Here is an 18,154-nt window from a genome sequence, read left to right on the forward strand (position 1 = left end):
TTCTGCTAAATACACAAGATTTGACTCAATATTTTTTAGTCATAATATTAAATGTCAAAATAACATATAGACATTAATTTCCAAAACCTGTAAGTGAACACAGAAATGTCATAAGAAAATAAGTATGTATATATATATATATATATGATGAAAATAAGTATGTCATAAGTATGTACATGTAAGAGACTGAAATCACAATGTAACACTTTTGTTTTTGCATAATTCTAAAAAATAAAGTTATTTATTTTGAAAAGACTAATTTACACAGTCAAAACTTTGGCTCAACATCAAACCATAATCTTGAATATTAATCCTTTGCTTACAGTGTACCATGCTATACCATCACATGTGGTCCACATGTTATATCAGCCGTAGGCAAAAGGTTAATGCAGTGCAAATTTGCTTCAACTTTACCAAGTTTATTTTAGTCATATTACAGCACTGTTATCAAGTTTAAGAAGTACTAGAGCTTAGTTAAACTTATTACTAAATTAAGGTTGCAGCAAATTTTGACAATATTACAATTCCTTAAATATTTAAAGTGTAGAGTGAAAATTTGACAAATTTAAAATAGATTGTAGTTGTATAGACTGACATAAAAGTCGATAAGAAAGAAATTTAATAAAAAAAACCTTACATTGAGGGTGTGAAAGCAGAAAAACAATGAAAAAGGTACACACAAGTAAAAAACCAAGTAAAAAATATGAGAAAAAAATTAAAGACAGTTAAAAGTGAATCAAAGTGGCATCAGGGTGCGTAGCCAAATCTTTGAATCAAAAATAAGCACTTTTTAAAAACTTTTCAAGCACTTTACAAAAATTTTCAAGCACTCAAAAAATTCACATTCACTCAATAATATTATTGAAAAATAACGAGTTTTAGCGTTAAAAAAAACCCAAAAAGAAACGGACGTAAATCAAAACAATCAGTACTTTCCCACATCACCGAGTGAATTCACCTTGACCCTGAACTCAGAACAAAAGTACCCTTACCCCCTACGTCTAAAAAGTGTTAGAAGTAAAATAAAATAAACAAGAATAAAATTAAATTAAATTAAAAAGAAAAACATTTCATAAGGATCTGATATTCTCTATCCGAATTGGAGCACTCGGGTTTCGGTTTTAAGTGTACGCGCATGCGCAAGTCATAACGTGTGGGTACGACATGAAGTCCGCGTGAAGGATTACGTAGCAAACACCCCATTTTACGTGAAATGCATGGGATTCACCAGATATCACTGAAGAGAAAAAAAATTATTTGTGGAAAAAAAGCACTTTTTAAAAACACCAGCTGAAAAAAGCACCTTTAAAAGCTTTTAAAAACGAAATCCCCAAAAAAGCACCTTTAAGTACTTTTTACAAACGCTACGCACCCTGGGCATGAAACTTTTAAATTGTAATTTCTCACTAGCTGTAAAATAATTTACAGGTAATTAACCTATTTCAATTATACCGATTAATAAGTTTATTGTTATTACAAGTGCTTTTAAAACTTATTATACACAGTGTATATCAATAGTGAGAAAAAAAACTTCATCCCAGAGTAACTTAAAATATTTTTTTCCCCCATTAATGTTTTCCAATCTAATTTACTCCTTATTGTATATCTAATTGACAAATTGCCTCATTGCTTTTAAAACTCTATGTTTAATGTTGAATAAAACAATTATTTTATTTATTAAGGGATTTGTTTGTAAATATGAAACAAGAATTTTAACCATTTTAATAAGAACTATGAACTATTTTAAAAATAATGATATTGTTTTAATAATATAAAGCATTACTGATACATTTTATCAATAGGTAATTGTAAAAAATAAAAAAAATATTCTAATTTAAATTAAATAAATTACATTTTTTTAAAAAATCGTGATTTTTGGCAACCCCAGTTAATAAAAGCTTTAATTTACTGATCTTTAGAACATTTTCTTCACTTTTACCATTACTAGGAACAATCTTTACAAGTTTTATGTGAAAATATCATTTGTTTAGCCCGTAAGAATAAGGACACAGTATCCTATAGTTTGTCTAAAGTAAGAATTCACCTAGCCATTCCTCTAGACCCAGGGCGGTGACTATGGTAACGAAATATAATTATTTCAAGTAGGGGTGTGGGGTCACTGTTTTGGACAGGTTTTGGTTCAAGTCGGCAAGAGAAAGGTCATCTTTTTCTTCGATTTATTGTGTTAGTCCTAGAGGGAAGAAAAGATGCCCTCCCTGAAATGCGCTATTCTTGTTTCCATAGTAGCAGACGGCCTTACCATAGACAAACTATAATACAGATGTGGTTGGCAAACAATAAGCAACACAGAAAAAAACTTTCCTAATTTTGTAAATGTTTATTTTAAGGCAAAATAATCAGGCAAGTGAAACAGATTAAAGAGAAATTAAGACTTGAATTACTCAATCAATATTTTAAACATTAAAATTTAAACAAAACAATAAAATAATAAACACATTTTTTTTTAATTTTACGAAAATAAAAAAATCAAGAAATGTCAAATAACTGTAGAAATATATCCCCCTTTTTTTTTTTTTTGGTATTAACTTAATTGCAAATAAAATAATTAAATGATGGGAAAGAATACCTAATCTAAGCTTTACTTAAATTATAATTGCACTGAAACTTTCGTACAACCATACAAGTTGCAAATCATTAAGATATTTAAAATATTTCATTTTTAACTCTAATTCCCCCTCACCAATTATAATAAGATCAAATTTTCATATCTTAGCCATTGATTTTTTTTGAGGAAAAAAAATAGTCATCATCCTGACTTGGCAAAAAAAAATTTAGTTTGGAAAAAATACCAAAAAATGAAGTTAGTATATTTATTCCTTTTAAGAAAATCACAGCAACTGAAAAATATGATAACTTACACAACACTATATTGTATTAATAATTTGGAGTGGTACATATAAATCAATATGATAATATATATATATATCAATTAATATATGTAAATACAAAATAAATAAAACATTGGAAGATTAAAATACAAAATATATACAGTATGCAAAATAAGAAACAGACCATCATAAATTTTGATCTAATGCTTAGATTTCAACCTACCCTCATGGGATTTGAATGATTTAAGAGCTTAACAATATATATTTGCTAATTAATATGAGCAAATTACAATGCAACGAAATTAAGATACAAAAATGTACTTCTTCTAAGTAAAAAAAAATTTTTTTACCTTTTTGTATTTAAATTTTTGACCCTGAAAATTTGGGGAAATAACTGCAGTTTAAAATATATAATCTCGATAGTTTGGTATGGGGAACGGTTGAAGGTTAAGTCCTCTTAATGCTATTATCACTCTTTTGTAAATTTAACCATATCAAAGAAGTAGCATATTTAACATTTTACTCAGGAACTATTAGACCAATTCCCTTAAAGCTCTGGATTTGGCAATTTAAAATTATGTCAACTAAAAGTGCAGGGGAAGAAATTAAGAAAATTTAGTGTTTTTTTTTCGAAAGATCTGAAACAGAAAGATATCACTTATTCCTATAAATTTCCACTGGTCTGCAGAATAAATACAAAAACAAACATAATAAAAAACATCCTTTTTGATTGCTGATCTCGGAATCCACTGATAATCATTTTATGGTGGTCTGAGTCAAATTTGAGTGGTCTCAGACTAATAGACCATTGTTAATTTCAAGCTCTGAACAGTGCAAAAATTTGTATACTAAGAATTCAAAGTTTTTCGACAATAGATTAGTGTAACGAATAATTAAACAATAAAAAAAAATATAAATAAATATAAAAAGTAAGTTTTTCTAATGTAGAATTATCTTGAACAAACGAGATCCGCAAATTTTTCCGATACTTGTTATAAGTTACGATAGTTGCTATTAGATATAATGAACCCTGTGGCAGAATTTTTTCTGCTACAATTCTCTCTAGTACTAATACCTTTCTAACAGACATTTTTAATAGTAGCAAATATATGTTACTAATTTAAAGTAACAGAAGCATTTTCTGTTTACAAAAAAAAAGCCTCCATGTATAGACAGTATATACTTTTTTTAATTATGAATGTAAGAATTTTTTTCTTAAATCTAAATATAAAAGAATATATATTCTAATATTATTGGCAATATTCTAATGTTCCAAAAAATATTTGTATAGTTAACTTTTTTTTAATTTTTGCTATTTGGAAATTTCTTTTTATAATAGTAATCTGAAATTCTAACTAAAGCCAAGCATTGCGGACTTTTTTTATTGTCAAAAGAAAGCAGGGAAAAAAAAGTTTTTTTCAACCTCTGATTTGCGAGAGATGCATATTTTGAATATAATTCTGTAGAAAGAGGGGAGGGGAAATTCTGTAGAAGAAAAAAAAATTTGAAAAATTCTGCAGATAAAAATCCCCAACTTCTTTGCTTTCCAAATAAAAAAAATCTTTCTGCAGGAACTCTGCAATGCTCTGCAACAATGTTGCTGCCCTGCCACGATTCTGCAACGGGGATAATGAAATACACAATAAATGAAAAGAACGTTAAGGTGCTCAATCAATCTCTTGCCTAAACTATTTGGGATCCCTTTTTTTCCAAATTGTGACATCATACCATATTCGGAGAGTCAAAAAACCCAGGTTGGTCCGAAAAAATGAGTAGTTTAATTCAGACCAGGTATGGTTATGTCTGTGATTTTATAACTTTTAAATTATCAGTATTAGCACAGATAAAATTAGTCCCTTGAACCATTTAGATTGCACCTTAATACATTAAAATTTAACCATTAGATTGAAAGTTATTAAGGTGACCCCTTTTCTATTTTATGCACTCAATGAACATGAAAGAAAAATATGGAACAGAATAATCATAAATTTTGGTTGCATTGCATCACACTTTAAAATATTACGTTTCACATTAATTTAAATTAGTTAGATCTTACCTTCAATTATATTTGAGTTTTGAAACATATTTTCTAAGATGTCGTGAATGTCCTTGAATGTTGGCCTTTCATTCGGCTCCCACAGCCAACCTTTAAAAATTGTATTGTTAGAAAATGGAAAAAGCAAATTATGAATTACACATAAACAAGATAGGTATAAAGAAAAAAGAATGGGTAGAGTATGTATGAATTTATTTTATACATTGCTTCATTATAATACCACTAATTTGGAAAATAAAATTAAAAATTCATTTGTTTTGTGACATTATTTTCACATCATACTTGAAGAAATATTAAAAAAGGGAAAAAAAACATTCTTTTAACCGATAGAGGAGAGTGAACAACTGAATGTATTAAAAACAATTCGGGTCCTCTTTTCTTGAACTTGTTTTTGAAAGGTACATATTGTTGAAAGGTAGTTACAAGGTTTTGAATATTTAAGAAACAAAAATAATGTTCTCATCAAAATTAGAAACATAATAAGTTATATTAAGAGAAAACATATTTAAAAAAATTTCAGACATTATTGGGCTTAAAAAAGGACAAAATATATTAAGAAAACATGAAAAAATAAAGAAATGGGACTTATCTTTAGTTTTCAGAAGCTTTCTGAAAGCAAAGCGATTAATGTTAAAAGGGGATGTATAACATTTTCAAGAAAATAAGTTTTTTGTTGGTTTTGGAATCTGTACAGGTAAATACAATGCTCGGAGTTGGAACAAGACATGTATCATAGCTACATTTTGAGTAACTTCCCCCAGTAGTTTTCGTTCATTTTTGAAAAGGGATATGTATATATGCAGTGCATGTCTCGTTCTACAATAACTTGGTATAACTATAGCAACAGTGTACCATGGAGAATCGAATAGCCAGCTCCCAGATTACAATAATTGTACAATCATCTATTACAATAATAATTATTGTAATCAGTGCTAGAATGAGGCTTATCAATATTATTTTTTCATAATTGTGACAAAGTGAGGTCTAATAACTTTGATATTATTATTTAACACTTCACTACATGGCTTAGTATTTTAACACAAGTACACGAGTGGCGAATTTTAGAGGCCAGCGAAAAGTCAGAAAACATTCTCCTTGGCGGTAACTAAAAACTATGTTCCTCAGCTACCAACTCTTAAACCGTATCCAGCTGGAAGCGTACACATTAACAGCAATAAATTGGAAGACCTGAGAACCCTTTCGAGCTATGTTCATACCCTATCAAGAAGACAAGGTAACTCCTAGATCAAGTATTGGGTGAAATTTGCCTTTGTGGAGGACTTTTTTATTGAACTAACCTGGGTATAAAGTTACACGGAGAGAAAAACCACGAAAACCTCCCACGATTAGCCTGACGACAAGGAGACTCTAACCCGTAATTTGTCTACCACTGAGGTTATTTTATGCCAGTACTGTGTTTGGTGCACGCTGGATGCAGAATTCATATCGACCAGTCACTGCTGAGATTCGAACCTGGGTGCACCTCATTGGAAGACGAACGTGCCATCCCCTGAGCCATCATGGCTCCACTTAAACAATTCTGATAACACTCAACATACTGCAGTACTGGTAATAGCACCATCTGTTGAGGAATAAGAGAAGTATTTTGTCATAAGTGGATATTTTAACATGAAATTATTATTTTTTTTTTGTTAAATTTCTTCAACAGACATGGAGAAATTTGAAAATATACAGGTAAACAGGAGATAGTTGTAAAATACGGGAGTCTTCATTAAAAAAAAAAAAAAAAAGGGAGACTTAGCAGGTATGTATGTTATTGGTTAATACTTCTATTCAATATAGCGGAGATGGCCAAAGACTCAAACAGTAGCTAAATCAGTTACACATAATCTCAATGAAGATAGCAATGGAGAGAATGAAACTAAATGAACAATTTCTGTACATTCTTGACTGACAATGTGTACACGTGTACATATGATTTGTTATCAACTTTTACATTGTGTCAAAATATTTATTTGGGGAATAAAATTATTACTTTTAACATAAAAGTATAATTCTTACTTCATTACTTTTTCCTTCCTATCTATATATTTTTTTTTTTTCGTTTTTGTCGATGTTAAATGAAATGAAAATATGTGCAAATTTAAAAAATGCATGGTCCTAACATCTATACCCATTTCTTGATATCAAATACCAAATAATTTTCTAGACTGCCTAAAGAAGAGATATCACCAATTTGGAAGTAATTAAAACAATTGACAAAGTTTTTTTTTTTTCTCGAAAGTGCAGCTTTGTAACATAACCAGGGGTCTGTTCAGGGCAAATTTACTACCGTTTAGAGGTACCTTCACAAATTTAGCTGTACCTTCACAAATTTAACTTCAGGAACAATGGTAGTTTCACAGAATAATTTCAAAATGTGTTCTCATAAGGAAAATAACTTATAGTGCTAGTACTGTTAAATGCATTTTTTTATTAAATTCAAGTTGAAATTTAACTATGGACAATGATTTTTATGGATTTTTAAATTTGGATACAATTTTAAGTCCAAAATTATACAATAGCAAATTTTTTATGAGTAGTGACAGTTTTTGAAAATATTTTCTTACTTTACTTTATTTATATATTTAATATAATTTTTAATTTTCACAAATTATGTCTAAATTTTCACAAAATAGGTACCTCTTTAAAAAACTATGCAACAGAGTTGCATGTGAGAGTGCAATAATCTACCCGAACCCAGCTCTGTAGACGCACATGCGGACTCGCATGTATTTCATCAAACATATAAAATGATTGGCGCTTTAATACCCTATGGACCGATGGTAGGCAAAAATAGATTGTGATTGAATGAATTGTAAAAACGTTAAACAATGTAAAAAACCATGCTTTTACATAATAGGTGGAGAAAATCCCCGTGTTAAATTAAAAAATTTCATTTTTTAAAAGGGAAATTTTAGCACTTTTTAAAAACACCCCATGAAAAAAGCACTTTTAAGAACTTTTAAAAACGAATATCGAAAATAAGCATTTTTTAAAAACGCTACACACCATATTCTAAAAGCCCCAAAAAGCTCTGTATCCCGAAACTCACTCATTTTACCCTAAAATGACTCATTTATTACAATAAAATGAGTTGATGGTTTAAAACAACTTGCCTCTTTAATTGGTTTGCAAGCAATAAAAAAAGTAAAAAACTTACATTCTTTCATAAGATCATATATTCGCGCAGGACATCCAGCTGGGCACTCCATGCGATAACCAGATTCTAACATGTGGTAAACATCTGTAAGCTCTACACCAGGATAGGGTGACATACCATAAGTTGCTATCTCCCACAACAGTATTCCAAATGCTAAAATAATAATTAAAATTTCTGCTGGGAAAATAATTTTTAAAATGCAATTTTGGTCACAAAATAAGCTGATATTTAATAAAATTTCTTACAGACGTAAATAATAAAAAGAGAACATATATTTCAGTCAGAACTAAAACAAAAAAGAAAAAGTAATACATATTGCACCCCCTGTGACAGAATTGCGGCAACACGGCGACATTGTCACAGAATGCTAGAGTTTTTGAAGAAAGATTTTTCATTTGGGAAGGGAAAAATTTTGGTTTTCCTTTTCGCATAATTTTTCGAAAAATGTTTTTTTTCTTTCTCTACAAAATTTTATTTTTAAAGATGTCTTTCTTGCGCATCATAGAGGAAAGAAACAATCAGGATTTTTCTATCCTCATTTGAGATTTTTTTTTTAAAAAGCGGTAATAACTGGCTTTAGCTACAATTTGAAATTAATAACATAAAATTAAAAAAATTCAGAAATCCCAAAAGTTTAAAGATAAATGTTCTTTTTTTCATTTTTTTTTCTTTTCTTTAAAGAACACTATATTTTACACTTATACACACATTTGACTTGCACTTATATGAGTATCTCTTTTTTAAAAGAGTCCTATTTGAGTGATTTGTGATCCTTATTTTGGGAGTTCAGCACAGATTTTACAATTTTTAATTCATGTATGAATTTTAATTTATTATCATTTAATTTATTTACAAATTTTAATTTGTGTAATGATTCAAAAAATCTGAAATTGCATTTTTCCACCTACAAAATGCAAGAATATTGCCTATAATATTAGTATTAAAAAATATTACCGTAATTTCGCAGAGATAGGCCACGCCGTTATTGATTTAAAACTTGAAAATTTAGTAGGAAGGCATATCTAACAGGGTGGCCTATATGGTATTACTTTTTTTTCCTTTAAAAAATTTTGCTTTTTAGAAACCCAACTGGAAATTTTATCATCATTTTTCCACCTGTTACTGTGCTTTTTATTTATTTTTTCATGCTTAATGTTACTCCAAGGAATGGTCAGTGCACATGGAATTTTCCCCTCCCCAATCCTTTCTTGGAATCGCTTTCTGGAGACAACTGTCAACAAGAGAACAAAGTCTCTCTTTCCCTTCTGCCATATGAACAGCTATTGAGTGTAGGAAATGGGCGTGGAGTGGAGAAGCATAAATCAGAAAGGAATGAATGACGGAAATCAGGATGGGGCCAGTGATAACCTCAACTGTAAAACAAACACTCTTTTTTTTCCAGGAAATATGCCTCTTCCACTTGTCATGGATACCTCTCTCCACTTCCCTTTTTTCTTCAGCAGGTTGTTAAAAACATGGGAATGTTTGTTGAATAAAGGGTGCTGATGAGCTTGGAATGACCTTCAATAATCTTACAATTAGTATGTTCAAAAAGAATTTCAAACTTTCAACTGAGGGTCAGTGAAGAGGGAAAAAAGCAAAGTGTGTGAGAATTATAGACAGGGATAAAAGAAAGACTGTCCTAGGCNCCTCTCTCCACTTCCCTTTTTTCTTCAGCAGGTTGTTAAAAACATGGGAATGTTTGTTGAATAAAGGGTGCTGATGAGCTTGGAATGACCTTCAATAATCTTACAATTAGAATGTTCAAAAAGAATTTCAAACTTTACCTGAGGGTCAGTGAAGAGAGAAAAAAGCAAAGTGTGTGAGAATTATAGACAGGGATAAAAGAAAGACTGTCCTAGGAAGAGTCAGTTAAAAAAAGAAACCCGATTTGAGAAGCGAAAATAGGGGGAGGAATTGCTAAAAATAGAAACTTGTTTTAAATGCTTGGGAGAGCGCTTTTTATTTATTTATTTTCTTCATTGCTCATATTCTGGCGCGGCAAGAACTTCTTCAAAGGAGTGAACCAGCCCTTCTATTCTCTTTAGTCTTGTATCATTATAGCCCTCCTGGCAGAATTGCGTCGACGCGGCGACATTATCGCAGAGCGTTTTTGAGGAAAGAATTTTCACTTGAGAAGGGAAACATTTTCCTTTCTCCATAATTTTTTGCAAAACGCTTTTTTTTTTTCTGCACAATTTTTTTTTTTAAAGATGTCTTTCTTGCGCATAGGTAGGATATAAATAATCGGGATTTTTCTATTCTCATTTGAGATTTTTTAAAAAAAAATTGGTAATGACTGGCTACAGCTAGAATTTCAAATATGAGAGTAATATGAAATATAAAAAATTCAGAAATTGCAAAAGTTTAAAAGATAGTTTGCTCTAGAAAATGTTCTTTCTTTCATTCTTTTCTTTAAAGAACATCATGTTTTACACTTAGCAGACCAGTGGATTTTATAATAAAATAAGATAGAGTGGTTATTTTGTTACAAATTCAGGTTTGTAGCAAACAAACATTGCCGTACATTTGTTGTTTTCGTTTTGAATTAATTCAATTAACTTTTTAATTAAATCGATTCAATATTTTTAATATGATATTAAGCACATGAAAAATTTAAATTGCACATTTGAGTCTTTATTGCTTACAACTAGCGCTGATTCCATCGCAAATTTATTATTCTTAATTAGTTTATAATCCCCACAAAGCACTTTGAAAAAATTTAAATTGCCAACACCTGATCATAATCTTTTTCACATGATGGATAGAAAATTTCATTTAAGCATGTTTGAAAATTTTAGGAAAAAGGGATGCTTTTTGACATCCTTGAACACATGAAAAATATCATGAAAGTTATAAAAATTGCAAATAACAAAAATTACTGAAAACTCACTCAGGGTGCGTAGTCAAATCTCCAACAAAAAAAATAAGCACCTTTTAAGTACTTTTTAAGCACTCATAAAATATTTTTAAGCACTATATACAGTAACAAAATGCAAAATAATTTTCAGACTTTAGATGATCATGATGAAATAACTAGTTTCTGACATTTCTTGATTATATAAGCCAACATAAAAAGATCGAATGATTTTTCGGTTGGATTTCAGAGGGTGGAAAATGAAGCCTGAAATTGAGAATATTTTGAAAAATGCAGCTGAGTTGCACATAAAGTGGGCAATAATCTCCCCAAACCCAGCTCAGTAGATGCGCATGCAAACTCTCAAGTATTTGATCAAACATATAAAAGTATTGGCGCTTTCATATGCTATGAACCGATGGGATCCCAAAATGGATTGTGGTTGAATGAATTGTAAAAATGTTTAATAGAACAATGTGAAAAGTCCACTTTTGCATAATAAGTGGCGAAAATCAGCATGGTAAAGAAAAAATTCTCATTTTTTGAAAAGGGAAAATATTAAAGACTTTCAAAAAACAAAAATCAAAAATAAGCACCTTTAAGCACTTTAAAAATGCTACACACCATGTTAATACTGCAAATATTCTATTTTATTCCCTTAACTAGTTTTAAAAAAATAATAAGTAGAAGCATTATAAGTGTTAAACAAAACTAAATTTACCCCACACGTCAGATTTTGTGGAAAATTTATTGTAAGCCAATCCCTCAGGAGCAGTCCACTTGATGGGGAATTTAGCACCAGCGTGAGCGGTGTAAGTGTCGTCCCTCATTAAGCGAGCCAGTCCGAAGTCAGCCACTTTAACAAGGTGACCATCACCCACCAGACAATTACGAGCAGCAAGATCCCTGTAAAATAGTTCTCATTAGGAACAAAAATTACATTATACCTATAAATAAAAAAACAATTAACAATTCACCAAATGTTTACAACTGAAATAAACCTTCTGATTATTCAAACACATAATACATGAATACATTCATTAAATTTGCACATTTTATTGAAGAATGCTCAAGTCTACAATAATATTAATGTTTTTGTAAATTTAAAAAATTCATTAATCTCAGATACTTTTCAATCTAGGTTGCATAGTCAGATTTTTTAACAAAAAATGAGCACCTTTTAAGTACATTTTAAGCACTCAAAAAATATTTTCAATCTCTTTCCAAAATAAAAAAATATATAATTAAGATCTGTGCAGTAAAAAAAAATATTTTTTTTTATTGTTTAAGGTTCTTAATTTCAAAAAATAAAATCAATATAATTGAAAAACATCTTCAAAAAATTTACATAATCATGATAAATATTGCAGAAAAAATTGTGAAAATCATGCATTTTTGGTAATTTAGAATGACAATCGATACGGCAAAGAAAAATCTCTTTTTAAAAGATAAAAAACTAAGCACTTTTTACCGACCCCGAATAAAAAAAAAGCAACTGCAACTTTAAGAGCTTTTAAAACACGTAAAGCAAAAATAAGCACCATTAAGCACTTTTCAAAAATGCTAAGCACCCTGATATCTCTGGCTAAAACAGTAGAATTAAACATAAAATTACAACAGCAAAAAAATCAGAGTTACATCTGTAGAGGCAACATCTTCACAAACAAAAAAGTTTAGCCTTTCTTTCGTCCTTCAACAAAAAAAAGATAATAATTACACTGTTAAAAAGGTAAATTTGTGCTTTTTCTCATAGAAACTTATCTTCACAAAAAGTGGTAAGAAATTTATTCTTTGATTCTAGCATCGATACAAAGATAAACAAAGATCAATAAATTATTATTGCATCAATTTATAATATTTTAATAACAGTAATTTAATTAATACTTTGAGAAATAGAAATCATTTTGCTTAAAGAAATATTAATTATTGACAATAAAATAGAATTTAATTTACAAATGAACATTAAAAGAGAAACAAGACTTCCACAATCAATAAAGATACATAAAATGTTATTTGTCATTATGTAATTATAATAACTAGATTGTCAAAAGTTTAGACTCAATATATATACAGTGGAACCCATTTAAGAAGTTAATTTTTTAAAAAACCAAATACCCTAATGTTAAATTTACCTTCATAAGAAGTTTTTTTTTCCAGTTTAATAAGTTTTCATGGGCTTCTAATTTTCTTCCTTTTTTAAACTTATTTAAAATGTCTTATTTAGTTTTACTTTTCTGTGACAAAAACTGATACCTGGACTATGCAAAATTAGCAAAGACCACGGGCTTTCTTTGCCCCACCATTACACAAAAGAAGGTGATTCATCGGAAACAGGTGTGGGAAAAGGAATGTGAACCTTTAGGGTGAACAATGAAATGTGGGGAATCACTTGGACATAGTGTCCACTGTAAATGAAAATCGGAAAGCCTGATGACGTATGCACTGCACTGCTGTATCCAACCTGATGGGAAAGATACATCAAAATATTTAGCAGCATCTCATTGGTAATATTTTTAGTGTGAAGGTTCATTTTGATTTTAATCTTAAATGTTGCAGAAAAAAATTTGATTTTTGTTGAAAATGTCCTGTAATTATTATGTAATGTTGTGTAATTTGTTGAAATGTCCTGTAATGTAAAATGTCCAGTAAAATTTTAATAGCTGTTGACAGCAATTCTAAATTAACAAGGGCTCAAATAGCGAAAAATTTTAATCTCCCCGTTACTACGATAAATTGCATTATTGCTAAGAAAGACATCTTAAACTCTGCTTGTTCCGGTACTTCCCAGAAAATAAAAATAGTGAAAAGAGGAAAATATGAAGATGCTGAAGGAAAACTGATGATATGGTTTAAACAAGTAAGATGTTCGAACACTCCTGTCAACAGAACTCTACTTTGAGAGAAAACCTTTGAGATTGCGGAAAAATTGAACATTGATTTTACGCCTTCCAACGGATGGATAGATCGGATGAAAAAAACAATCTGGATTAGTTTATAAAACAATTAAAGGAGATTGTAACAGCTTTGATTTACAAGAAGCTGAAGAATGGAAAGCAAAATTATCAGAACTTATTTCAGGTTATCAACCAAAGGACATTTTTAACATGGAGGAACGCGGACAGTTCTTCAATCTTTTACCCGATAAAACGTATGCATTTAAAGGTAAACGTTGCCATGGAGGGAAAAACAGTAAAAAACATTTGACACTTTTAGTTAGGGCTAGTATGAATGGTATAGAAAAATTACCGATTTTATTACTTGATAAAGTGAAAAATTTGAGTATTTTTAACCTTCAAATGTTTAATAAGTCATTTCTTTCCACTCCTTTGAACAACTTCTTAAGCGGGTTCCTCTGTATGTATGTATGTATATATATATATATATATATATATATATCAGGGTTAGGGTTTTGGAATTCCTAAACTGGTTTTAGGCAGGACACGTGGGTTTTACTGTCCTAAACTGTCTTAAAATGTCCAAAACCTTGAATATAGGAAAAAGGTAAAAAATCAACATGTATAACCATAGTACACATAATAATTACATAGATGGCACATAATATTTACATAATGATACTTTTTATACAATTTGCTTTCACTTATCAAAGGAAAATAATATAATACAATAGGAAAAGATTTATAACTTTTGAAGCTCTACAATTCATTGAACAACAAAAGTGAATACCTTATCCTTTAAACATGCTTTTAATACTGATAAATTATGTTTTTGCAAAAGGATAAATAATGAAATATTAAAAATAATAATAAACGTTTTTTAAGAAAACAAAAACTTGTCTTCATTTTGTTATTTTTCATAATATTTTTTTTAATTGTGACATAACTTGAATAAAAAATTTTGTCCAAAACTGTCTAAAAAGGGGTTTTGGAAAGGACGGTTTAAACCCTGGTTTAAACTGAGATTAATCTATTCTATCCTAAGCCTTGCCAACTCTTTTAATTATATATATATATATATATATTCTCTTTACAAGATGCCCTAAAATAATTGATGATGATTTTTAAAAAATTGACAATGACTAGGTGGTGACAAACACCAAGAAAGAAAATTTCCCGAATCTCACTAAACTTTATAGGATGGTACAAATTCTATTGTTTTTCTTTTTTTAATTCTCTTTTAATCACATACTTATATACAGAATACGTTTTGCAAAATAAATGTTTAAAAAAAATATTACAAAAAAAAATATAACAAATAGATTAAAAGTAAAAATTCAGGCAGATAGTGGTAAAGTGATCTAACAGATCAAATGTAACTGTAAAAGTAACTTTAAGCCACAGTGTAAAATATTTGTTGCCAGTTAACAAACATTTTTTCTATTTATTTCCAATGCAGCAGGCAATACAGACATTATCCTAACACCGTACAGAGATCAAAAGAATAGAGAAATACAAATACAGAAAGAGATGAAATATACAAAAAACAAATCAAACACAAAAATTAAATCAAGAATTTAAATTGAATAAAAGGTCTCTGGCCTCTCAGTCTCTGGAGTAGATACAGTTCCTTGTGAGAACTGAACAGTTGAGGATGATGCTCAGCATTCATCGTCGCACCACTGCGGCAGCGGGGGCAGGAAGGATTATCCACTATTTTAAGACGGAAAAGATGAGCGTATAAACATTTGTGCTTGGTAGCAAGACGAAAGGAAGCTACAGCACTGCTTCTTGGACAATTGGGGAGATTAAGGATGTCATTTCTCCATGATTTTTCTATTGTCCGTTCCTTTAGCAATGATATATGTGTTATCTTAATTGCATGATAAATCATTAATGAAGTGAACTTATAGCTAACCAAGTTATTTGGGGCTTGATTAACAAAGCAACCTCTTTTTCGTTGCCGGGGATACCACAGTGGGATGGGATCCATTGTAGGGCAATCGTTTTATATTTTTCACCCATCTCTGTCATTAAAAATCTACATTTCACAATGGACAAAAAGTTAGGGGCTTGAGAGTAGTTGGCAATGGCCAGAATCGCAACTTGGGAATCTGAGAAGATGACAGCTTGATCGGAAATAGAAGGACGAGCATTTAAATGAGTTAAACCTACTTTGATTGCCTCAACTTTACCATCAAAAGCGGTCTTGGCTGTTCCCAACGAAAGATAGTTAGCAAACATAAGAAGCGTACATACATACCTATGAATGAAGCACCTAGATTCCAAGTATGACATGGCTGAAGAGATTTGTGTTGCCATGTGCATAAGGATGATTGCATTTATACTATCACGAGTCGCGCTACGAAGAAAATCTAAAAGGTTTCCATGCTGCATAAACTCTGTTATGATATAAAACGGAGGTTCACGAGTACAAACACCTGCAAAAGATAAACAACACACTCTGTTCAATGCATATATATATATACAAGGACAAAAAAAAAGAATTAAAAAAAAGAAAGAAAATTAATAAGTTTTATTTACTGTGGATAAGGTGCAAGTATATAGAACTCATAAAATAAGTTCAAAAAGTAGAGAAAACATGGAAAAAATTACAGAATAATGAAAAAAGAAAAAAAGAAAATTATTTAAGAAAAAAAATGATATAATCTCTTCACAAGCTCAGACAGTTTTATCCGCAAGCACTCCTTTTTGAGGATATAATAGTGTGAGCTGATGAAGAAATTATATATATTTTTTTCGGATTTTTATCCAAAACAATTTTTAATAATTTTCTTCTTAACTTCTTTCACTATTCTGTAATTTTTTCCATGCTTTCTCTACATTTAGAACTATATATATATAATTTTCATCCTGTGATATACGCATTATTATTTATTAGAGTTAGCTAGCCGGAGTAGCTCTGATGGCATTTCCTCGCAGCGGCTGTTATGTTATGTCGCCAATATGGTATAGCATGTAATTTCTTGTTCACATAAACAATAGTCAGACGGTGAAATAATTTGGATAATATATACAGGGTATTGGCTACATCTTGGATTTTTAAATTCATGACTTTCCATGACTAATTCCTAGAATTTTTCATGACTTAACAAAGTTACTATTTTCTCCGACAAAAGCACAAGAAATTTAAAAAAGATTTCAAATTGAAAAAAAAAACAGAGTAAAGAAAGATTTGAAGCAATAAAATAGCAGAAAAAAAATAAAAAAGCAAATCATTTTTTCCAGCAGAATCATATTCTAAAGATACTTTTCTTGTTCATCCAAAAGGAAAGAAGTACTCCTGACATCTCTGTTCTTATTTCGGAATTAAAAAAATTCGCCAATGACTGGCTAGCTATAGCTAGAGTTTTAAATTGATGAAATAAAAATAAATAATTACAAAAATTCTGAAATCACGGAAGTTTAAAAGATAATTCGCTCTAGAAACAGGGTTCCCCCTCTATGATGAGATTGAAATTCAAGGACTTTCCAGGACTTTTCAAGGACCAACAAAATTTTCAAGGACCTTAATCTAAGACCAATTTTAAAAATTATTCTCTTCTATTTTACTAGAAGCAACAATGCTTGTGGTGGCAATAATTAATTTCAAATGTAATACCTAAATGCTTTCCCTATATAGAGAGAAGAGAGTACATGTATTATGGACAACCATTTATATTTTTTTAAAAACAACCCTACTGGTTTTACATATTAATTCACAAAATCATTCTCAGCACAATCTATAACTAATGGTAATGAGGTGTTAATGGTGAAATCCTTTAATCCTGTTTATTTCCACGTGAAGGCTGCATGAAAGACAGAGCTAAATCTTAGGTATTCCATATTCCATGACTATTCCATAACCTCCTCCTCTCCTCTATTAAACATCGTTTTTGAAATTATAAAATTTATTCATCCATAATTTACACAACCTTCTCTAAATGTTATGCAGCAACAATTCTTTCTGAAAATAAAAATTAGAAGAAACATATCCCATTTTCACTATGTTTAACATTATTCGTTATGTGTAATCCACAACTACCAATGAATATGACTGGTGGGAATATTTCTCTTTTAATTCACACTGAAGCTTCTCATAGAATTTCAAATTGACATAGGGTCCATCCATGGATAATTGAAGTATTTTAGAGAGCTTTTAACCATCATCCATGCATTTGTAAAAAGAGGACAAAATATTTTCTGCAGTTCCATGACCCATAAATTGGGAGGTAAGATACTTAGTGCAAACTTTATTATCAATTCCTTACCATAATGTCCATCTGCTTAGATTGTAGAGACTGATTTAACGTCTCATCAAAGAGTACAGTGTAG

The 18,154-nt window shown here is 30.0% G+C and overlaps 1 protein-coding gene across 3 annotated transcripts in view; it reads right to left on the bottom strand.

Moving 5' to 3' along the window:
- The window catches only part of LOC107446009 (tyrosine-protein kinase ABL1), a 41,887-nt gene that overhangs the window by 6,223 nt on the left and 17,510 nt on the right, over positions 1 to 18,154 (bottom strand). For all 3 annotated transcript variants that reach the window (XM_043043856.2, XM_043043857.2, XM_043043858.2), the window contains exons 6-9: positions 16,083 to 16,260; positions 11,647 to 11,831; positions 8,069 to 8,221; positions 4,906 to 4,995 (exon numbers count right to left, since the gene is read on the bottom strand). In XM_043043856.2, the coding sequence (XP_042899790.1) occupies positions 4,906 to 4,995; positions 8,069 to 8,221; positions 11,647 to 11,831; positions 16,083 to 16,260 (606 nt within the window). The remainder of the gene's footprint in view (positions 1 to 4,905; positions 4,996 to 8,068; positions 8,222 to 11,646; positions 11,832 to 16,082; positions 16,261 to 18,154) is intronic.

Source organism: Parasteatoda tepidariorum, chromosome 8 (assembly GCF_043381705.1).
Source record: "Parasteatoda tepidariorum isolate YZ-2023 chromosome 8, CAS_Ptep_4.0, whole genome shotgun sequence".
NCBI classification, from domain to species: Eukaryota; Metazoa; Arthropoda; class Arachnida; order Araneae; family Theridiidae; genus Parasteatoda; species Parasteatoda tepidariorum.